The sequence below is a fragment of the Lepisosteus platostomus genome, chromosome 1 (assembly GCF_059453375.1).
Source record: "Lepisosteus platostomus isolate fLepPlt1 chromosome 1, fLepPlt1.hap1, whole genome shotgun sequence".
In the NCBI taxonomy this organism is placed as follows: Eukaryota; Metazoa; Chordata; class Actinopteri; order Semionotiformes; family Lepisosteidae; genus Lepisosteus; species Lepisosteus platostomus.
Genome location: NC_142611.1, coordinates 67,796,760 through 67,822,297, shown reverse-complemented (window position 1 = coordinate 67,822,297; position 25,538 = coordinate 67,796,760). Strand labels below are relative to the sequence as shown.

At 42.3% G+C, this 25,538-nt stretch overlaps 1 protein-coding gene and 1 long non-coding RNA gene across 2 annotated transcripts in view; one reads left to right on the top strand and one right to left on the bottom strand.

Moving 5' to 3' along the window:
• Positions 1–3,161: 3,161 nt before the first annotated feature.
• On the bottom strand, positions 3,162–25,482 carry LOC148678557 (dual specificity calcium/calmodulin-dependent 3',5'-cyclic nucleotide phosphodiesterase 1B-like). The gene is made up of 14 exons (XM_088633976.1): positions 25,295–25,482; positions 20,662–20,775; positions 19,164–19,346; positions 18,732–18,798; positions 17,903–18,019; positions 17,284–17,424; positions 14,820–14,920; positions 11,180–11,305; positions 10,233–10,334; positions 9,693–9,813; positions 8,556–8,637; positions 7,915–8,032; positions 6,798–6,934; positions 3,162–5,629 (listed from the first exon to the last, which is right to left on the bottom strand). The coding sequence occupies exons 1-14, from the start codon at positions 25,345–25,347 to the stop codon at positions 5,538–5,540; spliced, it is 1,554 nt and encodes a 517-aa protein (XP_088490102.1). The 5' UTR covers positions 25,348–25,482; the 3' UTR covers positions 3,162–5,537.
• LOC148678556 (uncharacterized) overlaps positions 6,820–25,538 on the top strand; it is a 49,382-nt gene continuing 30,663 nt past the window's right edge. The window contains exon 1 of the long non-coding RNA XR_015939342.1: positions 6,820–6,953. This is a non-coding gene — a long non-coding RNA (uncharacterized LOC148678556). The remainder of the gene's footprint in view (positions 6,954–25,538) is intronic.

Genomic DNA, 25,538 nt, shown 5'->3' with positions numbered 1-25,538 from the left:
GGTACATTACACAAAGGGTTGTAGAGGTCTTGAACAAACCTCCCAGCCATGTTGCTGAAGCAGGTCCCCTGGGGTCCTTCAAGAAAAGCATGGATGGAATTCTTGGATCAGTAAATTCTTTTGGTCGTAACTGGTTTTATGTTCAAATTGCATTGATGTCATGTATCTGGGGACAAATTAAATCCAGACCCGTATCTATTAGCCAAATGCAAAATTACAAGCTCAGTTTGGGGTAATACAAAGTTCCTCTGCCTGGTGAATTAAAGATTTGATTAAATCTGGTTTGGACGCTGGTCAGTTTGTGAATTGCCCTCAGTTCACCCTTCAGACACATCTTACTATCACAATGACATATCATGTAATAAAATCAAGATTAAAAATCTTGCGTGAGGAGTGGGGGGATCAATTAAATCCATAAATTGATGTGGTCCAGGAAGTAGAATCCAGTATCATTAGAACTTTCAGAAAAAAAAGCATTTTGTTGTGGTTTTCCTAACTTTCTCAGCATTTACTGAAAAAACATTATCTTGTGGGGGTGTGTGAGAACTTGTGAGTGTGTTTTGACAAAGGGGCACAGTCTGTTGAGCTTCCCCGATTGACAGCTTAAGTATTCTCCAGGTCTGATAGACAGCACCCAGGGACTCAGATTGCCAGTCACGAACCAGAGGACACAGGTGGAAACTAAGTGGAAGTGCACCTAGAACAGGAGAGACAACTTTAGGCAACGCATTTTTGGAGTCTGGATAAAGCAGCCCCAGCCATATTGTTCAAGCAGATATTATGCCTTCATTAATACAACAACTGAATAATGAGCTCCTTTGAGCAACAAGCTACTAATTGTTAAACAGGCTTGAAACTGGAAAGGTCTCCTTTTGTTTGTAAGCTTTCTTGTGAGTGGTCTCTAGTCTCATTTTTACTTAGACTTCTTGCCATGGCAAATTGTGTTTTGCAGTGTCCAGGCTGCCTAGTCACCTATTTTAATTATTGTGGTTTGTGTCAAGTCCTAACTGACCCATTGAATATAGCCTGTGATTATAAATACTGTATGTCTGTGCACAGAAGGGAAATGGAATCAAATGCTTAGGTTGAAATCAGAATAGCAGGCTGCCTTAATGAGACTCCTTTAATCTCATTAGACTAAATCTGACATCTTCACATTCTGCCTTCTTTGAGAGCTGATTTGCTACGAATACATGCGGGACGATTTCAGACTTGCTTCACTGCTTCTTCCAGACAACATGTTGAGATTTAAAAAAAATCATAGACAGTTTTTTAGAGGAAAGTAGGGTAATCCAAACCAGTGTTGAAAAGCCAGGGTTGTGGCAAATGGAAAAAGGCAATGCACAAGTCTGGGAAATGAATCAGGACAAGGATCTGATTTTACATGCTGATGGGACACATTCTTGCTGCTGCTCAAACCAGAGACAGGGAGATTGTTCATCCTATGAGTGGCAACCAGCACTTGTGTCTTGTCAGCTCTTTTGAGATCAGGAGTTTAGAGCATTCATTTCAGAACTGGGATTTTTTTTTGTTCTATTGCTTTCAGCATGGGAGATATGCATGCACGATATCACACATTTGAGGTTTTATGTTTTGTTTTTGTTATGGGGCGGGGGGACCCCTGTTTGTTGTGGCAGGCCTCACCTTTTGGGTGTCGCTTTGCTCTGAGTGAAAAGAAAATAGTTGATACCACTTCAGAAGAACAAGGGGGACCCTCTACTAGAAAATAGTGAAGTATACATTTGTATACATTTCTGTATATGTATTGCTATAGATGCTGTACGATTGTAAGCCTACACAGCTGTATAAAAAAAGTGTTCTTTTATGATAAAGATTAATAGAAAAATATACAAACATTAATATCTGTCATTTGAGTCCTTCCTTGTTTTTTTTTCCTCGCTGTTTTGGTATCTTGACCAGCTACCACTGTGTTGTCTTAACACGGGGGCGGCACCATGTTCAACTCACGCTTAATGTGTAAAGAGGGGTGATGAGTGCCCAGTAACAGTGGTTGCACAGCATCCCCACCCAGCTCATTTCCTACAATAATGAGCCATTTATCATTCTGGTGCTAGAGTTTTCATACTGTAGGTTAAGGTGGGTGGTTTTGCAAATTTCAGAAATTCCAGGGAGCATTACAAACTGGATTTACACTTTACACTCCAGGTCGGCAGTCAGGCATCTGGATTTCTAAACTTGAAGGTTGTGGGCTCAAATCCCAGGTGAGCAAGGTGCTTTCGCCTGAATTGCTCCAGTGAAATACCCAGCTGCATAAAGTGGTGCCAATGTAAGTTGCTTGGATAAAACATATCAGCCAAATAATTTAGTATACTGTATAAAGTGCTTGCAGGCTATACTGCATATTCTTTTAGTGCCATATCTTTGATGTGCTGCTCAAAAGAAAATTCACAGGCCCATTGAAGATGTTCATGCTACTCTTTGCTGTTTGGATTTTCATCATCTCTTGTGGGCAACACAAGAGGCATGTAAGAGATAAAGCAAAACCGAACATCATGGCTTTGTCCTGATGCATTCTGCTATATATCAGATAGAATGATTTCCGAAAACCCTTGTACTATTTCACTTTCCCTCAAGCAGAAGTGGTGTACTCTGTGTACCATGTGCAAGCTCAGCAGCTCAAATTTAGCACTAGGGCCACATTATTTAGAGTGTGCTTTTCAGGGTTGATTGAAGAGACCATATAAAATGATTTTTTTTATCATTAAATGGGCAAAGGGGGTAAAAAAACACATTGCATTTGAGTTTCAAAGGTCTTGTGTGGATAACCAAATTTTTTGGTAACAGCAAAATAAAATTATGGATTTTTATATTAAAATTATATTACCACTTTTAAGATTAATAAGGAATGTATATTTAAGTGGTGATGATTGTGAATTAAAAGCTTTCAGTGCCCAGTGGTGCATTGTTATTTGAAAATTGTGTTATTGTGTCCAATACGTATTTGTGTATTTCAGTTTTCCCCTTGTCCATTAATACAGCGACGGCAATTACTTGTCAATAGCTGACTGACCTCTATCAGACTCTGAGACACCCTGCAGAGATGTTTTCTGGCTCTCTGGTTCAGCTCCTGCTGCTTTGAACACAGAGGGAGTAGCTTTGTTCACAAAACTTCCAGATGGAGAACCCATGACACACAAGAGAATGGTAAAATGAAAGTTTATTTACAGTATGCAAAATTGAAAAACTTGTTCACTTTTAATAATGCATTACGTTCCCTGCTGGGGCAGAAAGGTGTCCCCGCTCTGGTAGAGAGGAGATCTGCGATTCGAGCGTTTGTGCTGGAAAAAACACTGTCCTGCAGTGACCCTTTGCAAAGTTCTAAACATCTTGTTTAAAACAAAACTAATGCAACTTACTGTGTGAAAGGCCAGGACGTGCAGCGGGCACTTATTTCTCAGTGGGCGCCGAGATCAATCACAGCACTCGGGCAGAACAGTGAGGAGGTTTATTTGCCTGTACCCATTGCTCAAGGTGTTTTTTTTTTACGTGTCTTGTGCCATGTCCTGACCTTTCACATACAGTAATAAAGTGTGATTTAATCAAGAAACATAACTTTTTTTGTATTCCAAACTACCTTTTCCCAATTCACATTCCAGTAGGGACAGCCAGGAAAAGTGAGGAAACCTTACATCCCAGCTGGAGAATAGGCACAGTCCTGCAGCGCCTGAACAGTCACAGTTAGTCCATAAGTTAGTGCCCGTGGTTACATGAGCACCGAAAAAGTCATGCATCCTGCAAACTAGCACCCCGGCCATCTGTGCCTTTCAACAAATCAACCCCTTTTCTTACTCCCACCTGCTCAGGTAAACACGCTGACAAGCAGGATGTCCCAGGATGCACGCAGATCTGTTGGGGGTCTTCAAGAGACCCCCTTGTTCATCCTGGCCTTGTGAAGCAGTTCTTCCAAAATGCAACATTATGGTGTGAAAGCCTATGGCGGTGCTACAGCTGTGAACTCTTAATGTTTAACAATCAAAGGAATACACTTACGTCCAATAACATGTAACTGGAAAGGTATTTGATATGCAGGGGGAGTGCTTTCAGTTTTCAGTTTTCTATTAAAATGCAAATTATTAAATAAATAAGACTCATATTGTAATCTGCCTGCGCCTCAAAGCTTTCTAATATGACTGAATAAATACCACATATCTATTAATTTTTGATTAATTACTTTACAGAGTTGTCAAACTCCCAGGTCCCAGAGGGCCACAGTCTTTTAGCAATTGTTCCAGTCAAGCCCCCCTCTTACTTAATCTGTCTTAATTGGTTGAGTAACGAATGATTGAACATCCCAGGGCTGTTAAACACTTCTACAGCTGTTTCTCCATCTATCAAGTGAATCTTTAAAACTATCACCTTTAACAATAAAACCTTGAGAAATACAAAATACTGTGTTGAGCCTAAATTAAATGCCAGCTTGAAGAAAGTAAACAGCCTCCTGAGAAGTCTGCAAGACACGACTTTTACAAACATCCACAGTGCTGAAGCACTACCTACAGTAAATCATGTCTGTACCCTCTGGTTACATAACTACTGTATACAGTACCTACAATCTGAAGGTGCACACAAAACCCAACCCCTTTCCGATTCCATGAAGATTAAAAAAGAACAAAAATGAGCAAAGACATTTTTAGTTTAGTTGTGTCAGTGCGCAACTAAACTCGACTGGTGAATGATCTGTATGGTGTCCTGGGCGAGGCTCACTGTGAAATGGTTATAATGGGGAAGCCAGATGCTTTCTGGTGCGGGCCAGGTATCAGTCATGTACCCACTTCATTGGCCACACTCCCACTCTTAGCAAATGACAGGAACTCGTCACACATACAGAATCAACTGGGAAGAGCTGTGCATCGTGGTAAGTCCCGGCCTCTCTCATTGTAGTGCAACTGTTAGGTGATGAGAGCATCTCTGTTGCATGGTCTCTGTTGCATGGTCTGGGGAGAGGGTGCATGTGGATTTATTTTCTCGTGGTTCATATTCAGATTTTCTGCCAATTGCTAAAAAAACAACAGCCCTTGAAATGTGTTCCGGGAAGCACAAGGACGATGTCTCTGTTGATTACTGTAAGATGCTCTGCTGCAGGCACTTCCAATGGATAGTATAAATAACTGGCTAAAGGCCACTGGGGATTTTGCCACATTTTTCTTCTGAACACACCTCCAGAAACAGTCCTTTTGTCTGATGATGTGACACCAGAAGCACGTCATGAGTGAGTGTTAAGAGTGTAACCTCCTGTACAACTCTTAACACGACCTGCATTCTTGCATTGTCATTCCGTAGCTACCCTGTGTCACAACATTTTGTGTTACCGACTTGTTTTAATGACACCAAAGCAATGTCCTAAAGGACGATGGGGCGCCCGCTTCATGGACGCCCTCTCGACGGGACACTCAAGAGGGTTCGAGTCGGGATGGTTTGCACACCACTTGAGCTATGTAAAAGAAAGTGATGGGCTGTTTTCATGTCAGGCTGGCTGGCGTGGAGTGCATGGGTTCTCTGCCCGTCTTCCAAGCTGGCTAGTCTTCAGTGAAGATCTCTGTAGTGTCTTCCTCTGAAAGGCCTTCCTCATTGGGTGACAGCTCCTCAATGGAGCTCTGATCTGCTGAGCCTGTGGGGACATTGAGGACTCAGATTTAGAAGATGGTTCTCGCTCAGATGTTAGTCAGGACACTGGGACTAGAAACAATATTCATTACCTCAGGCCCCAAAAGGACAAAGTCTCCTCTAGGCTTCCATTATTTAGTTTGGTCCCAGTTGATAAGCTGAAAACTAATGTGATGAGTGCAGCTCTCCCTGTCCGTGGCCAGGATCTGATCCCGGTCGCTCACAGGCTCCGGACACACACAGCACTTTTCCCTGGAGAGTCTACCCTCTCAGAGGGGGGTGACGTCACTTCTGTAACTCGGTGCTTGAGCCCTGTGACACCTACACTTTCCAGACAAACTCAGAACTAACTAAATAAACCTCAGCTATCCAGTAATGAGCTGCCTCTGTTCTGTTACACCCTAAGAAAGGCAGTCCTGTAATTTGCATGTCTGATGGAAATGGGGTTCCTCAGCGATCATGAAGCAGGAACAGGTGAGCTCGAATTCTAAGAAACTAAGTCATCAGCTCTGACCCTAGACAAAAATCTGACTTTTGAAACTTCGTTTCTTAAGGTGTAAGTCCATTCCTGAACCAAGCAAATATGTAAGTTGTACACATTTAATGCTTTCAGTAGGAATACTTTGCACATACGGCCACTAACCACATAGTAACATTTATTGTGCACAACTCACTCAATAGTCACCTCATCAAGCAAGAAACGAGCGTTTTATGGACAAATGAAACTGCCATGCTAAATTGAATCAGGTCGTGCGGAGGTCCGGGTTGAATTCACTTCCTCTCATAGTAACAGGGGAAGGGTTAGGGGACTCATTCTGGAAAACATTTACTATTTATAGCAGTAGTATTTTCCCCTCAGAATATGTTTTTTACGCATTAGTATATTATACTAATATTTTTTCTCATATAGTTAGATCTTGAGACAGCGTGGGAGAGGTACTGACTCTCTTACTGTATGTCCACTACAAGGCTAATGCCAGTGTTTTTTTTACGTGTGATCAGATGGTATTGGTGAAGCTGTAGGCGGATCTAAAAAGATACAGTATCCATACAGGAACCGAACTTCAAAGCGGTTGCGTTATTAGTATTGGTATTCGTTGAAGTGGAGTGAACGTAAACGCGCACGGTGACCCCTCGTGGTTTTGAGGCGGAGGAAGAAAAGCCGGCCTTACCGTTGGATGCCCTGTCTTTCCACTTGAACTTGTTGTCCTCCGTGTGTCGCGTCCACGTCGAGCGGAAGCTGACGAGCTCGGCGTTGATGTGAGCCAGGCTCCACTGGAGACCCCAGGAGCTCTCTTTCCACAGCGAGCTGGGGACAACAAAAACAGGTACAGTAAATTGTACTTTTAAAAATGGCACATGGTGCTTCCGTGTACAAAATATCACTCCCGACAGTTAAACCGTACTGCGCTGAGAGAGAAGGTTCTCGAAATGAGGGACACGGCCTCTGGCGCAGTAATTGTTTCGAAAAAAGCGCTCGAAATACTGTAGCAGACGTAATAAAAACTTTTTACCCCCTTCTGTAACGTACTATACACAATTGAACATAACCGTTCTATGCATTTAAAACAGGTTACAACACCAGTTATACCCGAGAAACGTGAGGTTTTATAAAAAAAATAGCATTTGTATTTTTTCTTAACGCACTGCACTATTGCCCTGATATTGCGCGAATTTTATACTTCTCACTTGAATACCTGCTGGTATTCAATTATTATGATAACGGCGACTACGTACAGTACATATAAAATTACAGTGCAACCAAAATGGAATAAATAAGCATCATTAAATACATATGAACAAGTAAAGGTTTATTTTATGCTGAAAACAACACAGCCGAAATGTAGTTTCTTCTCTTTTCAGCATGGAGTAAACCTTCACTTGTTCTTTTGCATACTACGCATGGTGAGGCAGCTACAGTACCTACATGAACTTCATTAACAACATATAACAATTTTAATTAAAGTAACTGAATAGTGTCTGCCTTCCACCAAAACCATTGATATGCAGATACTGTATTCTAGTCTTAAACCCATGTTTACTGTAGCACTCAAGTGGATATAAGTTATTGCAAATCATTACCACCTGGTGACACCAAGTATTACATTAATAGTAGGCTTAATTAAAATTTGGGGAAGAGATCATCCTAAGTTTATCACAATTACAAGAACTGTTTCCTGCTGATATAGTTTCGTGTTCTGTTTATAATTAGAGTGTTGACTTTCTGTGCTTTTTCCCATGAAAACAGTTAGAAGTGCATACTGGATAAGTACTGTACATACACAGTACCTGTGTCGTTTGCAGGGATCTGGTGGGCTGGGGTTCTCCTGAACCAAGGGGATAACAATCTTCTCTGCCATGTCAGTCAGCAGGGAAAAAGTAGGGTCCACGATGAAGTCGATGAAACCTGCACAGTTTTATTTGTTTAGCTGATGCCCTTCTGCAGGGCAGCATACAGCAGACGTGTGAGATTTACATTAGGTCAGTAACAATCATGTGCGGATGACACGTCAACAAAATGAAACATAAGGCCAGCACAAACTGGAAGAGCTGCGCAAGCAATAGGCAAAATAAAATTATTTAAGATTTAACACCGTATTCAGCGTGGACAGCGAGTGTTTCTCCATATGTCACAAGGTCCGCTGCCTTTGCTTAGTGCCACACTTGTGGCATGGGTGGATCAAGATATTTTGTAACAGCACGCTGCCAGTTAACCATCATAGTGCTGGAAGGGTGCCTTTGCTTGTTAAAGATCTGGGCCTGTCTGTGAAATGCAAAGCAGCAGCAGGCCTGATCTTGTGCTTGCAGATTGTGACTCTAGATGCTGTATGCTCTCATACCGCTTGCCTGCCTGGAGCTTTCCTATGTGTTGAGTTAAATGTTCATATGGGGCGAAGATAATGTGAGTTGGTACAGTACAGGTACTTTACCGATCTGGGATTCTGCTACTAGGGTGGTCTTCCGGTCGCACAGAGGAGAGAAGGGAAGACCCAATTCTGCTTCCATGTCCCCCTGGGAGAAACAAGATCTAGGAGTTAGTTGCCAGTGCTATGACTTTTTATTTGTGCAATAACAGAAAACTAACTCCAGGACTTCTCGGAGTCTTTCAGTGCGACTAGCACCTCAGTTTTCATATTGATCCAGCCAATTATCACTGAAAGAACCACGGAGCTGCGTGAGACTGAAGTACTGCAGTGTACTGAGTCTGACAAGACCTACCCTGTCTGGTTAACATCAAAGATGGGAATGTCAAGTGTATGTTTATCTGCTTCTTTCACTGTGCCGTGGAAATGCCAAACAAAAAAAAAAACTTAATTGCTGTTCAGTTTTCAGTTCTTTTTTAAAGTCATTTCCTCTTTTTCAGTTTGGATCAATCATTTCAATCTGCAGTGTATTTTATGGCAGAGGCAGTGTTGGTATTTGAAGTGATTAAAAAGTATTGTGTATTAAAAGTAGGAATTGATTTTGACAAAGGATTGGAAGTGGAACTGTAGTTAAAAAAAACAGAGAAATGTCCTTGCACTCTGATGGAGATTGAACTGGCAATTGATCTGACTTGATTGCCTTGTCTTATCCTTTTGTTTTCTAGTACATTTTAAATAAACCAAACCAATAGGTTCTGGCTCCCCTGCGACTCAGTATTAGATAAAATGGATGAATGGATGGATAAACCAAGCCAGAGTACTGGAGGGTGGCTCTAGTGCCATAAGGAGAGCTAACAACTGCTAGTTTTCCGTCTCTTCAAAACCTCGTAGACAATGCTTGCACCCGTAGAAGGCTCCACAGCTGCAACGTTTTGTTTTCTTTCTTCTCTTTTCAGCATGGAATAAACCTATTACTTGTTCCCTCATAGACAATAGTGTGTACCAGTTTGCTACTGTAGGTCCCTGGGCAGGATCATGAGTTTAGTGCAAATTCAGCAACTAGTCATACTGTAGATGGAGTTTAATAATTGGTATTAGATATTGGGATTATTTGAAATTGATTGGAACAAGATAATTTTCTAGCCCCAGCTGTGGTCCTTACTTTGTGCATCAGAATCGTCACCCTGACTTGGCAGTCATTACCTGTCTGAAGAACTCCTCCATTAGGGCTTTGGTCCAGCGAACATGCAGTGGCCAAGGCTTGGTTGGGTGGCTGATGTCAGCAGCATGAAGCAGCAAAGACAGAGCCTTGGGCTTGTCTATTCTGAAGATGCATAATGAAAACAATTAACTTTTATCCTAAACACCAATTACCAAAAAACATTTTAATAACTTTTTTTTTAAATGCTGACAGTTGCCATAGTTAATCACAAAAGGTAAAACTTTGAATTTTCCATTGAATTGGTGTATCATGTTTGTCACCTTGTAATACAAGCCCACCCCATTTCCAATTGCCATCAAGGACAAGGAAGCACTGTCATAATGTAATTATAAAAATATTTTCATTGGTAACAGTTTGGCAAGAGGAAATATTTTCAGATTTCTGACCGGTTAAATAGCTAAATCCTTCCAATTGACTTTTCCACTTTGTTCATTTTGGAGTCCTGGAAATACAAGACAGCCAGGTCTTGTGATGCCTCACCCCTGCCACCAGAGGGCAATCAAGTGCTGGAAGCACAGTACCTCTCCTGCTGCTGTAGACATGTCTTCATGGCTTTCACCTGCAGTAGATGGGAGGACATGTCTGTTGCCAGCACCATCTCTATGACCAGCGATCGCAGCTCCCTGTTCACAGCAGAGACCGAGAGAGACAGAGACAGAGATCTGTCATGCACAGGTGTCCATTACACTAGGAGATCCCAACTCTAAGTCCTCATGGTTTGAAATCTAGTAGGTTTTCTATATCTCCTTTAGTATTGCAGAGCTTTTCACCTTGGAGAGGTGTTAATGTGATTCAAGTAGGTATGGTTAGTTATAATTGAACCTACTTATTCCTGCTCTAAAGCCTCAGGATAGTGACTATTAAAAAGACAGAGAAGACCTGCTGAGTTTCAGACCCCAAGCACAGAAATTGAGAACACTTCCGTTGCATCGTTAAACTTTGTGGTCCTTAAATAGCACTGTGCTGCTTACGTTAACTTGCATTTCTGCACATCCAAAAGGGGTTTGGAACGCAATTCGGTATGCACAGAATAGCTGAGGTTCGTGATGGAATATTGACATGGTTGTCTTTGAGTCATTGGTGCATTTTATAGATTTTACAGAAACATGGTTGACTCTTTCGTAGAGCATTTGTCACATGAATGAAGATTTCTGAATCTGAAGGTATGTTGTCAGATGGTAGGTTGAGGTGTTTTTACATAGAGCTACCTGATAGGAGTGTCAGTTCCCTCACATTTCATTTTCATGGCCAAGGCAAGGAAAGGATCATTTTCAGTATACTGATACAGCATATACACACCTGGGCTGGTGTGATGCACAGAACCCAGCTTTTGATTTAAGGCAGTGTTTGTGTCTGCACTTTTGTTGAAGTGTTTCTCAGCCTCTGGGTGGAGGCTGCTCGTTTTTTAAAAGCAGGTGGATGTTAGGAGTGCAGAGGAGAAGGGAGTGAGTACCCCGCTGGTTCTTACACCCATTCTTCCCGGGAGAGGTTGCCGAAGATGTTCATCTGCTGGTCCTGCATCAGCCTGAAGGCGGCGCTCACATGGTGGCTCTCCATGACCGAGCGGTCATTGTAGATCATGGCATAGTTGGATCTGTCGAGGAAGAGGGGTAGACCACATGTAAATACAGTACATACGGAGTGGTGACACTGTGGCTGATCTGCGCCTGTTGCTGGAAGGCCGCCATTTCAGATCTCGCAGCCGGCAGAGGGATCCTACTCCGATGGGCCCCTGAGCATGGTCCTTAACCCCAGCTTCTCCAGGGGTGCTGTACAATGGCTGACCCTGTGCTCTGACCCCAAGCTTCTCTCCCGGTCTGTGTCTCATGGAGAGCAAGCTGAGGTATGCGAAAAGATTAATTCCTAATGCAAGAAATTGTATATGGCCAATAAAGTGATCTTATCTCTCTATACAACTCCAAACACGAGGAGGCCGTTTGGTCCGTCTTCCTTATGTGGTTGCTAGTAATTAATGGATCCAAGTGTTAACCAGTTAACACACACTCAAGCCAATGAACCTGTCAGCATGTCTATGGACTGTGAGAGGAAACACATTCGAATGAGGGGAGAACATACAAACCGCCGTTTTAAATCCCTTGATCTAAATTCTAACCTTAATTATGTATTCTAATATTTGTTTTGCTCTTTTTATTGATTCCGGTTGGTGTGGTTAATCGGGGTTCATTCAGAAGTGCTTCCCACTGTTGTCTTGTAAGAAGGTTTTGAAAAAACCAGGCCACCAACGTCTTTCATCCCTGCTCTGAACTGCAGTGTTCTCAGTGAACTTTATTATTTGACAATTAGCGGGATCAGTTTTACACTTAAGAGGCTAGTTGTATTGAAGCACTGCAGTCTGAAGTCTTGTTACAGGCACATGCCTGAGAATGTAATATAAGAGGCTTTAATTCGTGAAAAAACCTATCTTTTGGTTTGTAGTAAAATCTCAACTTGAAGGGAGCAGAGTAATTTTAACCAACCTGTATCCATACAGTATGTCTGTCTAGTATATAATATACCTCTGGTTAGGCTTTTAAGAGGCAGCACGCTTTCTTTCTGTGGTGACTGGGGGAATGTTAGAGGCTACACTGCAAACTGGTTCTTTTTATGCAAAATTTAAAATCGGAGACTCAAATTAGTTTTGTAATTAGAAGGGAAATTGCTCAGAAAATGTCCCTTGGAGCTGCTGTTTTGCAAAGCCAAGCGGAAGACATTCCTGGTAAACTACAGGTGCTCAAGGGACCGATTTCATTAAGCAGAAGATAAAATTATGAAAGGCCCTTTTAACAGAATCGAAATGGCAGTAGTGCACTCTTATTGGTCACGTCTGGACAAGATTTGGATGGGCTGGAAGTGTTCTTGCCAAATAATTGTGTTTATATAGTGCTTTTCATCCCAAAGAATTCTGAAGCACTTCTACTACATATATAGAAGGGGATCCAATTCATCCATCACTATAGTGTAGCATACATCTGGATGATGTGCTGTAGCTACAGTATTATACATCTACAGTACATGTTCATGCAGCTTCACTACAGTAAACCACGTATCGGGTGGTGAGAGAGAAATTGCTTAACAGGTTTATTCAAGAGGGAGGGTCAAACTGTACAGGAACAATGTGGAGTTTAGTCAGGACACTAGGTAACATCTCTGTATTTTACAGACAGTGCTCTGGGATATTAAAAAACCTACTACTATTTAAATAGTAGTAGGGAACTTAGTTTCAGTGTCTCATCCACATATTCACAAACACTTTTCAGTTTCAGTGTTTGAACTGCATATATATTTATGATGTTTGACACATATAGATGCAGTATTTCTGAAAAATATTGCAAAAACATCATCTACCTCAGAAATATTGTCAGACTATGTTCTATGTTGTAACTGATTGTAGCTGAAAAGCTGGTCAAACAGTTTTGTCTTCTCTCGAATTGATTACTGTAACGCTCTATGCGCTGGGGTATCTAAATCCACACTAAACAAACTTCAGTATGTCCAGAATGTGGCAGCCACAATCCTGACCAGGTCTTGTGCAAGGTATCACATTACTCCTATCCTGGAGTCCTTGCATTGGTGTCCTGTCAGGCTTTGCTCAGCTTCAAAATCCTCATGCCCATCTATAAAAGTCTACATGGCTTGGCACCGCAGTACCTGTCTGACTAAGTGCCATCCTGTTCTCCATCTTGCAACCTTCATCTAATTCTATCCCTAAGGATATTAGGGAGTCGCCTTCCCTGAGTACCTTCAAATCAAGACTCAAACCCTTCTTACCCATGTGAACATGGGGAGAACATACAGACTCCATGTAGATAGGACCCCAGGTGTGGGATTAAACCCAGGGCCCCAGTGTTACTGTGCCACTCTCACTGTAAAACTCAAAATAATTTTCGGGGTGATGAAACAAATCCAGATCTCTTGGTGATATATTTTTCTTTTCTAAAGCTTATAGGACAGGAATAGAGTAAGACCTTTCTATGAGACTATAGTGACTCATTGCAAAGTCCTGGAAATGACATTTTCTTGTTGGTCTGGTTTTAAAATGTGCAAAGTAAATAAAGCGAGAACTTTTGATTCCCAGAAATGAATCCCAGCGGTGAAGAGGTTAGCGGTGTCTTGTGTTTCCTGTAAATATCCAATTTTGGAATGCGAATATGGTCTTTAAAGTATTCCATTAAAAATGATAAGACTTCTGCATATCACTCCTTGCTTTCCAAATTTAAAATATTTTTTAAATTTTTCTAATACACGGACTAGACTGCTTTATTGTTTCAATGTATTATTTGCTTGCATGTGTTATTTTATAAAACAACACAGCAGCTCACGTAATAATAAATTGACGTGCACTGAAAGCTAGAGGGAAGCTTTTTTGTAGACTTTCAAGATTCAGTGACTGAAGAAATAAAACTGTTACAGAACAGGCAGAGTGCAATTTGAGCCTCCCTTTTACTTTCAGGTTCTCTGAGAATGGGCCTCGTACTTTCTTTCCAAAAATAAAATGAATAAAACGTGCCAGAACCCAGTCAACTTTGGTACTGAGACTTTGAAAAAAAAACATAACAGGAATTCCAATAGCCTGCTAAAAATATACCCTGTAAAAAAAAAAAAAACTTGTTTGCCTAAGCTGCACTGGTTTTCGGAGATGAACAAGTGTTCCAGCCACTGGTACTGCTAAACCTTTAAGTTATTAGTGTATTGGGAATTTATCTGACCCTTGTCACCCATTTATCTGACCCTTGTCATGAATATTATTATTATTAACAGATATCTCGATAATGTTTGTCTCTAACGCCTTAAAACGTTTCCATGCAATGTCCTGGCTCTTGTATTCTCTGCTATAAACCAAGACCTGGTAGTTTCACGTCATTCCTTGACTTAAAGAGCCGTGCAGTGTCTCGGACCTGGCGTTCAAATGCTCTGGGCGATTCTCGCCTTCCTTCTTTGTCAGCAGGCTTTGATCAAGTGCCCCCCACTGTACTGTACATACAGAAGCCCAGTGCACCAGGCTGCCTCCTACAGTAAGTCAGCTGCTGCTCAGCCCTTCCTCTGTGGGGGTCGAGGAGGGGGCAGCGCACTCCTCTTGCCCTCTGGTCAGGGGTGTGGCAGTGTCTTACCGTGTGCGGATGTGGAAGTTGTTGGTTGTTCCGGTGTGCTCGAAATCGTGGATGGCGGCGGCGAACAGCACAGCGAGGACCTCCAGCTCGCTGAGCCAGTGCTGCGGGGAAGACGAGAGAGAACACCGTCAGGGTGCCATTGTAAGGGACATCGCCGGATCAACCACCATAAACATGAAAAATGTGGGCTGTGGGCTTTTCTTTTCAATGGCAGATTGACTTAGAAGTGTTCAGTCAACTAGTGCCAAAACCCTTAATCTCAAAGGGAAAAGCTAAAGGGAGTATTTAACGGGAACGTTTTTTCACAGCTGACAACAGATTTGTTTTAAGAAGTTCAAAGGTATAATAGTGAGGAAGAGCAACATACTGTAGTGTGTCACCTGAAAACACCTGAAGTGTAAAACCAGACTGTTGAGATCACCATCACTGAAAAAACATTACGCCTACTGTAAATACATTTGGAAACAAAATGATTCTAGTGTAGTAAATTATCAATCTTGCCTAATTGCATACTTTTCACTGGTTTTGGGAAAGCAGCCCCTAGAAACATTTGAGGTCGCTTTGGGCAGTCTGAGTCCTCTGTCTCTGGGTTACCAGAAGAGAACTGCAGCTAAAAAAATACAACTTTTCATCTCCTGTCTTTCTTGGTGTGCATAAGGCTCCTGCTGTATCGCTTCTTTCCTCTCTTGTACTGTAAATATTTCATTCCTACTCTTGACAGGAGCTCCCCATGGTTCACAACGCACAGACATGTGGAAGGAGTCCAATGTGGCAGGTTTGTTTCAGGCCTTTGATATCAGATTTGGCAAAGTGTGACAGAAGGAGGTGCTGGCATAGTGTACCGCTTCTCAAAAATTGTCTTTCAGTGGAAAAAGGAACTTTTGGCCTGTCCAGTAAGTTACGATCTTTTCCTGCTCTGAAAGGTGGAGTTTACTTCCTGAAAATCAGTGGCAGTCCAGCTAGAGACTTCTGACAGCCATTCACTAAGCTGTGAGTGTTAATTAGCGAATCTGTGCTAATGAGCGTGCAGGAGTTAAGGAGAGAGCAGTAGTCATTTGTCTGTTTCCATTAGGATTCCTGCACAAAACTGGCCTGGGAATACGTAATAGTAAAACAGGTCTTCAAGCCTCCCACTGCTCAAGAGAGATCTAGACGGGGTTCTTGTTTCAAAAATGACTCTAAGTATTTCCTTATAAGGGCAGGGATATCTTCAGGAGAATGGAAGTGAGCGGGTCTGGAAACCATTACACATCTTACTGTTTATATAGACAAGAATTATTTTGCTAATTATTGTTTGTGGAGCTTCTGCCTCCCGTAGTGGTCCTAGATATATTCAGCAGCAAAAAAACAGACTCTGTATTTGGCTGAGAGTTCTTTTGTGAATGCACTAGTAAAAATGAATCAGTGTATGATCTCCTACTTGATGTCATACAGTGTTTTCGCGAGAGTCGATTAGACAACCAGGTATGAGGTATAGACCAACTGTCAAATTTCAACATTGACATGTATTTCAGTAGGTACAGTACATTATGTAAGAGATTGCAATTGCTCTAAGAGTGTGAGCCGTGAATATTTTCATGAGAAACAAGGGTTTTAAGGGAGAGCCTCCTTTTGCTGATGTAAAATACATTGTGAATAATCTGTAGTAATGGGATTGGTTATTATTAATTATGTTGATTTATTACCATTGTACCACATACCCGGGCACTTTATTGAAACAATCTGAGTGAAGTACCTTACTTAACACTACAACAGTACCACCACTCTTGTTATTTAAACCCATATGGCTCCAGAGCCCAGCCAGTATTCCACACTTAAGGCCTGACTGTCTCTATCCATCACCTTTCAGAATAGCTGAGTTACTGATCTTAATCCCACTTTGACTATTCAGAATGAGAGGTGATCTTGTACTGCTCTGGAGCAGAGATGGCCTGGGCAGAATTGGAGCCCGAAGCAGCACTGGCCAGACACAGAGAGCTAGGATGGAAAAGACCCCCACTGTCAAACAACGACGTGACATTGTATCAACGACACTGCAGGCATGCATGTATTTTCTTAAAATTGGAATTGCCAGTTACTTTTTAGCCGTACAATTAGACACCTGTCTGTGCCATTCATTATCTTTAAGTCCCAGTGAGCCTCACACTTCCATGAGATTGGCCACCAGTAGGAGGAGCAATTTAGTGGCTGATGTAACCTCAAGCTTACACTGTCTCACCACTTCTCTGACCAGAGCTCCGTTCACGTTTGGCTAGTGGCGTGACCCAGACTCTTAACTGGCGATGTCTGGGAGTTATGGCTCAACATGAACTAAATGAGATCCTTAATTTTGTTTTTACTGCCTGGTGTTGATTTATAGAAGAGCCCGCCACTTTCAGTGCCTGAAAACTCAATGCTGTGTGCAGTGGGAATTGTATTGTTGTCTGCTGTCAGGGTGGAGCAGGGATTAAGATCGACAGATTACCACCAGGCCAGTGCGCAGCAGAAGGCAGTGTATGGTCTGCGTGACGTCAGCAGCATGGATCTGGCTGTGATAGGGGTTGCGGTGTTTATTGTAGCCTTTCTCCAGGGCTCCCAGGAAGGTCATCAGGAATGTGATTGGAATCTGCAATGTAAACAGCACAAGACAATTTCTTATTACCTTCCTCAGTGCCTAGAATTCCCCTCATTCCCCTGCCTGTGTACAAACCAGGAGAGAGAGAGATTTTGTGACGCAAATGGCGGCATTTGGATAAGCAGGGTACCCTGAAATCTAAAATTAGTTGTCACAGTGTAATATTGCTAATAGTCCAGAGACACTGGGGGCTCCTAATGTGGCTCTTGAATCATTGAGCTCTTTTTTATACATTTTGTCACCTTAGGCTGTGAAGCTCAGTGTCCAGTTATAGTAAAAGCTGTATTGTAAATTTCCTTTCTTTTCCTCTTGGTGGTTGCCTGAATTTAGAAATCCTGGACAAAGCAGTTGAATGCTTTTAGGTCGATATCCTAAAGAAAATATTTTTATCTTCAAAACTTATGCAATGTATTTAATGATCTCACTGATCTTTTCTGTACAAGGGGCAGGAGAAGTGAATTTTATGCACCTTAAAGCGACTGATGAGCTCGTATCTGGTCAGCAGTTCAATGACCACAGTTTGCAACGCGTGCCCTCTGCTGGCGCTGTTCAGTGCCAGCACGTCGAAGTTCCATCTGTCGATGTTCTGAAAGAAATTGTAAACAGGTCACGGTGTGAGTTGGCTCACTTTAACAAAGGATAGGGTTTGTGTCATCTCCAGCTCAAACATGGATCAGACATCTGCATGTCCACACCAGTGTGTTAGGACTAGTTTGGGGGTGGGGTTACTTTTGGGAAAATTCTAAAATATTTAGCAGTTTAAATTGAAATTTACTTGTTACTTAAATTGAAATTGATCCCCATGGAACCTGGCCTGCAGGCAAACATTGACCACTGTGGGAAACACAAACAACTGTACATACCTTTCTTTCAAACTGTATCAATACTAATTAGTCATACATTATTAGTAACCTAAAACCTTTTTTAAGCGACTGATACTATGGGATCCCTGAACGCGGCAGATAAAGAAAACATTGAGGAATTTGATCAAACGTTTCCTTTAATGGTCATTTGGGAATCTGATCAAACGTTTCCTTTAATGGTCTCAAGCCATGAAAAGAAAAGTGATGTGCATATGTTGTAACATGTGCGGCTGTTTGGAAATGAAGCTCGAGTAGCTCTTTTGCTGACCTGCTTGTAGGAGCTTTACCTTGCCTGAGACTGGCCCAAAAAGCGCCTGTTCTGATCTAGGCAGCTGAAACCATCCCACAGGCTATGGACAGACCTAGAGCTGTCTGCAAGCACGACTTCTCAGTCCCTGCCTGTGTAGAGCACGAGATGATAAAGTGTTTCCTTACCCGGAGGTTCTGAATGACGGCCGATGGCTGGTTAGGAATGGCAGCGGTGTAGGCTTTCCTAAACATCCTGAAATACAGCAGCATGAAAAGTTCCTTATCGTATTGATTTACAAGGTGTACACTGTATAACTGATATGCGTTGTTGTTTTCCCGAAAAAAAAATAGTACGGATAGAAAGTACTATACTGTAGGACTCCCATTCCACAGCAGTTTGATCCTTTTGAAGTTTTATATGCTGCAGATTCTCTTTCGGTTAATTATTGATGATGCAGAAAAGCAAATACTTTTCAGAAAGCTGTACGTAAACTGTTCAGAACTGTTTAAGAGACAAGGACAAATGTAAAATACTCAGCATCAGGTGTTGGTTTTCACACGAGAGCATGCAGTTAGATGGTAAAACCTTGGAAAGGCAGTGGGAATCGCTGTGCTCACCTCTCGACAAAGATGCCAGCCTGCACCGCGTGAACGATGCTGCGAAATTTTGGTTTCTCATCTGACCGCCGACCTGGAGGGCGAGCCTTCTGGGTAAAGGTCGAGGCCAGCCAATCCCGGACTTCGGTCGGGACCGCCTCCGAGCGGATCTGCGGGAGGTCATCTTCTGTGTCCAGCATCTGCCTGAGGGGAACAGCGCGGAAAAAGGACAAAAATGGGCTTACAGAGGCCTAATCCTTGATCTCACCAAGCCAGGTGTTCACGAGGGGAACTATTTTCCCATTTACAGTAGTGATCTGGAGACCTGTTTACACAACAGTGGAGTTTTGCAAGAGTAGTCTGCGCAAAGTACTTTGCACAAGAACTGCAGTGTCTCACCTGTGGTTTCACCTCATGCCCACCTGGTCCAGAGGCCTAATCGCTTCTCCATTTTGCTGCCTATAAGTGAGCTATAGTGCATTGACAGGAAGTGCTTTGAATTACTCAGACTGCTCAGGGCTGTCACGTTTCCAAAAAGCGGCTGGCTTTCTCATAACTATTGTCAAGGCTATTGTTTTTGTACAGGTTCTGCATAATTTAGCCTGCCCCCATTCATATGGCGCTCTTAAAGGTTATACATCTGGATGCAGCAGTATGTGCATACAGACGAACGTGCTGCAATGAAATCCGAGCCCGTTCTCGTTTTTGGTGAAGGGAATTTTTACGATCATTTTGGACAGGCCAGGGTGCATGGTGTTTTGCAAAGAAACAGGGATATGCAGGCTTAGCTTTTCCTACTTGTTTGGTTTTTATGATTGCTTGTTTTGATAACAAGGCCGTGTGTGTGTGTGTGTGTGTGTGTGTGTGTGTGTGTGTGTGTGTGTGTGAGAGACAGGTGGCTTGTGGCAGTTGTTGGGTAAGCCGTTATCGTGAAACCCTGTGGTATTATAGACACTCGTGGTGATAATGTGCTGGATTTTAAACAAGCATGTGAAACCAATGGGGTATGGCTTAGGTATTCGGCCATTTCGTACCATTCACGATTTCCCTCAGTGATTTTCTGCATTAACTTTACTATTTCTTTAAATTCTTTCACTTACATAGAGCTGGGAGTGAGATGTGGGAGTGGTTGTTGATAGCAGGGACTCGGTCTGTCCTCTTGTCAAAACGGTGGAGCACAGAGGCGGAGTGACCACTACGCACCATGTGGAGGGAGTCCGTTGAAACAGCTGGTTATATATCTGGGTGCAACAGTATGTTGCGCAGACAGACCTGCTTCACTTCGATCTGAGCCTGTTTTTGTTTTTGGTTAGGGGAGGTTTTCCGATTGTTTTTGACAAGGCAGAGGTTGTGTGGTGTTTAGCAAAGAGACGGGGGTATGCAGACTTACATTTGGTTGTATTGCATTTGGGAACCAGCCCTTTAATACCTCAGCCTCGTAGTGAACAGACGTAGACGTGAGCAGCATCAGCATGTACTGTAAAAGTAGTGGGAGATATGTGGAAAAAAAGATCAGTACCTTGTCTCATCGATGTACACTGCCTCCAGGAGGGATGCGGTGTAATCTAGGTTCTTCTTCAGAGCTTCAAAGTCCACATCCTTTTCGTCCAGCTGTTTCACCATGGAGCGTAACCTGTGTGTGCACACACAAACACCTGTTCAGCTTTTATCTGTGCTGTAGAATAGTTGCTGATGAACAGTCAGCTTCATTACATAAAACATTAGCCTGTTCGTAGATACGGTATGTGATGATATAAGGCCTTTCGTACCAGAACCAACACAAAAACACTTGGGGAAGCAAATAGAAAAAAAATGATCTGATTGTCGTCTTTGAAAATGAACAGGTGTATTGATCAAGAATCTGTTGAATGCTTTCTACCAAAGTTTACTAGGGTGCTCCACGTGGTTTTCGGCAAGACTTCGCAGTGGCTGATCCAAGTATTCTGTCTTGGGGAATGTTTGCAAGCCCACTGCAGGTTTTGTTAGGCAGGTTTATCATTCAGCTCATGTGAACCACCACATGATATGGGTGGTGTGGGATAATGACTGTTGACGCTGAATGGTTTTTCTGTGATGTGACTGCTTTCCGGGAAAGCAGACAGTTAAAAAGAATGTTTTGGAAATGGGCTTGAAGCAATTTGCTGCTCTGTGAATATCAAGAATGGAGTTTTTGCAGTCTGGTCCTTGGTAATTGGCGAAGCGATGATATGGAAGTGATTTAATACTAAATACCATGCTCTGTGGGGAATGTGGTGGCAGCAACAATTCATTAGAATTCAATTTTCCATGACAGAAGAAAGCTTACTGTCCTCACGCTGCACACAGAGCCACTCCAATGGGATTTTGTGTTCAAGACCTTCGGACTGGATCAGATAAATGTAACAATTTGAGAGCAAGCTAACTGTTCTACAGATAGAAAAAATCCATAAGACAAGAATTGATTCTTTGAATGATCTGATTTAGGACACAATTGTAGTATCCCTTTTGTACTGTTTGGAAACAAATACTGAATTGAATAATTTATAAGGGGTATTATTAGCACAGTTCCTTATAGCAATTAGCTCCCTTTGTCACAACTCCTCGTCTTCCATAATTAAAATGAAATTTCATAATATAATACATTTAAATTGCTTAGAAAATAATTATGTCAAAGCTTGTTGTACTCCCCCCCTCCCCATTTCACAGGAAATGTGATTTTTAGTAGCTCTCTGGTTGACCTGTGGCTTTTGTTGAAGGCTGACATTAGCACTCAGGAAACCATCTTACAGCCACAGATGTACAGCTGACTGGTGCACAAGACTATCACAGACAGGGTCCAGGGTGCGACGTGATGTGACAGCAGAATTTAAATTGGGGAATGTTATGTTAAAATTGTTCAGAATGCTGTTAACTTTTGGTCACCTCATTGCACAAGGAATATTGCTCTTCGGGAACCAGTTCTAAGGTGACCAGATTGTTTCCCGAGCTCAAAAGAATGTCCCATCATCTACGAGAAGACCTGACCGAAGTATTCCAAATCCTCAAAATTTTTGGCCTTGACAGAGTCCATTCCACGGTTTTCTGCAGAATCACCAGTGAAACACGGACTAGCGGATTCAAATAGAGACTAAGCACATTTTTAACTAGCTTTATAAAAGGAGGATAATGGGTGTCTGGAATAAGACATTCAGCTAAGCTTTCCAAGCCGACATCCTGGCTTCTTTAAGAGATTCAGATGTCCGGGCATGTTTTCACAGGTGCTTGGGAGAGAATGAGACAAAACACATCGATTGATTTGTCCTTGGACGTGTTGCAGTCTCCATAACGTTCCATAACTCCTGGCAGGAAAACTGGTGACGTTCCATCACACTGATGGGCTCCCAGCAAATCACAGGTGAGCAGACTAAAAATCACCTGCTGACTCACTAATCCTGACTATCCCCAGGCACTGGCCATCATATACTGCCAGTTAGGGAATCCTGGTCACATGACCCAGCCTCAAACGTGGTCATAGAGCTCAGGCTGTGCCCCCTCTGTAAGTGCCTTTACTTTTTGAACCACTTGTCCCCTTCAGATTTTGAGAAAAAAAGAAATGGAACCTAAAGGAAAGTTTTACTACCTTAAAGTAATCACAGCAGATGGCAAATGGAAACTTTTTTTTAATGAATGAGTGTTTCTTAAACACTAAGCGCATCTGGAGGCAAGGGAAGAAGAAAAAACAGAGAGTACCAAACAAGAGAACCATATCAAAGGCAAAGTCACTGCTGCCTGTGGGTGTGTAGGGCTGAGTGGTTAGTTTGTAGGTGTGAAACTGCTTTGTCTGTCTTAAATTCTAATGTTCCATTGACTTAGAAAGGAACTGAAAAGAAAGAAAAGCAACGCAGCCTTGTGGGTCGTCGGATAACCACTGCTGCTTGTGGCTGTGCTGCCAGAGGCAGAGAGGGCAAAGGCATGCCCTCCAGTTTGCGCTCTGTAACAGGCATGAATCTACGGCTGCATTTTCACGTTCAGTATTTCATTTGGCAAGTGGCACAAAATGCCCAAGGCGTCTGGTCTGAAACTGAAGGTAGCTGTTGGATCCAAGATTTCACACGCGCACAAACAATGTCACTTGAAAGCGTATTGCATATACTGACGCGCAGCATTACATGAGCAGCAAAAACTGTTACTGGAAAGTCTGGCAATGGCTTTTAAAGATGGATAGCCTGGGAGAAGTGATGCATCTTTACAAGACATACTGTATGTCTTTAAACAACTAGCAGGCAGTGTGACACTTAGTAGCAAAGATGTGGCCAGCCTGCTGGGAGATTTAGTATATAGTGTGGTGAGAGATGGTAGATCGCAACTTATGATGTGACCTGCTACCTTCAAAGCTTTCTGAGGACAAAGTGACATTCATCACATTTTGACACACTTTCAACCACACTGTAACAGAAAACCTTGACGTTGACACACTTTCTTTGTCACAATTGTCACGATAGTGGTCAAAATAACAAAAAGAACGTGGAACTCATAACATGCAGAAAATGTACATAAAGCTTAAAACTGATACGGATACAAATTATTTTTAATCTTTGTTATCCATTTTTGAATGATTGACATCTTTCCTAGGCCAGCTAGACCCAGAAACACAGACGTCACTTTATAGCTAAAAGCTGGTGTAAGGCAGGCTTTTGTCCCCTATTCACATTCTTAAGTGGATTACTCTTAGTGCTTGGCTTTGTTATTTTCACAGGCGAGAAATACATTTATAGCCTAAGTTAGGTTAATATAGTTTTTTCTTCTTTGACCTTGATATGGTTTTCTATTACAGATGTATCATATTTTGATATATACAGTACAGCTCATCAGTGTTCCATTGCATGTATTCCAGGAACTTACTAGTTGGTTGCCTCAAACAATACACTGTTCTTGGAAAGCTGAAGAGGTCTTTCCTTTAGATATGGCTAAAGATGTTAACATGCTGATACACAGTACCATCCTAAACAAACTGACAAACTCTTAGCTATTATGCAGGTGTTTACTTTTTGTATGAATAAATATTTTTATCATATGTTTTCTCCCATGCAATTAGTTATTTTAATTTTTTGCATATACAGTAGTAAATTGAATATTCAGTATATTTTAGTCTCCTGTCTGTGACTACTTTGAAACTGTTGCAGACCCCTTTAAGAGGAAACAACAGAACCCCACCGGTAAATCCTTTTAGGTTATAGACACTGAATTACAAACTCCTGCAAGGAGGTGGACTGTAAGTAAATTGTTGTAGGAGTTTGGAGCAAGTTAACTAGTTGCTCTGGATTATTTCAAGAAATGGCTGGATGAGATCAATAGCAATTAAAAACAAGTTAGATGTCATTTTGTTAAGTAATGTCCATGTTCTTGTAAAAGCCCCCAGAATGAGGGACTGGAGGTGGCTTCAATCTGGGAGCGTTCCCTAGAATATAAACCCTTCCTCTCTCTCGCGCTGTCACTGCTCTATTTTTCTTTTGTGCCTATAGAAGATGCTTCTTGGTAAGTTGTAAGTTTTTATTTTTTTTGGAAACAGATTAATATACAATAACACAATGGAAGGCAATTCAGTATTGGGATGATCTAAAATACAAGAGATGGTGTCACAGATAAATGTGTCACTCAAAGACCCATACAGTACCTAGCACAGTGTTTTATTGGTGTATAATCAGATGTGCTGACCACTGGGTGATGTACCTGGGTATTACAGCAGCCTGTATAAAGCACCTTGCACACCTGCTATAAAGAAGAGACACATTGTGGAATTGTTGTCCCCAGTGAAATTTATATCAAAAAAGGACACCTTGCAACTTTCACAAAACAACTGAAAACACTGTGAGGGAAGCTGACCTTCATATCATACAGTGCAAATTTCCAGGAAACTAGCTACATAGAAGTCCTCTTTCACTTTTTTAACTGCCATGCGAGCACTGAAGTTCAGCCAGATGGCAGACAACCTCAGTAGGAAGTTAGCTAAGTCTGGAGTTTTGACGCTTGGAGTTCGCAAAAGAACTTGGAAAGTTAAGCTGGTGAACCACTCCTCCAAAGTTTTGGTTACTACAAGAGCTTCAGCAAGAGAAGAGAACAGGCATGACATTCTGCCTAAAAAGCAAAACCCACTACCTCAAGGCAGAGAGAGCGCGCCCCGCTCCTCGGCTTACCTGCAGATCGGAGCCTGAAGGTGTTTCTTGCGAACTTTCACAAGCTCAGCCATCAGGGCTGGGACTGGAGGAAGAGCTGCTGTGCCTGTGGTGCCCTCGAGCGAGAGAGTCAGTAAGACAGAGGCGCGCGAGAGTGGGAGAAAAGTGCTGTCAGGATATGACAAAAGTTGCACAGTCCTGAGACACCGCAGAGCGAACGCAGAGTGGTCGCCCCCCCCCCTCAGGGCCCCTGCCCTGCCCTGCC

What these genes read in the sequence shown, in the direction of transcription:
- LOC148678557 (XM_088633976.1), bottom strand. Translation starts at nt 25,347, where the DNA reads ATGGCTGAGCTTGTGAAAGTTCGCAAGAAACACCTTCAGGCTCCGATC. An exon ending in AGCTCATCAGTCGCTTTAAG is followed by an intron (nt 17,425 to 17,902) that starts GTGCATAAAATT and finishes TTTACATTGCAG; the next exon opens with ATTCCAATCACATTCCTGAT. An exon ending in TGGAGGAGTTCTTCAGACAG is followed by an intron (nt 8,638 to 9,692) that starts GTAATGACTGCC and finishes TGTTTCTCCCAG; the next exon opens with GGGGACATGGAAGCAGAATT.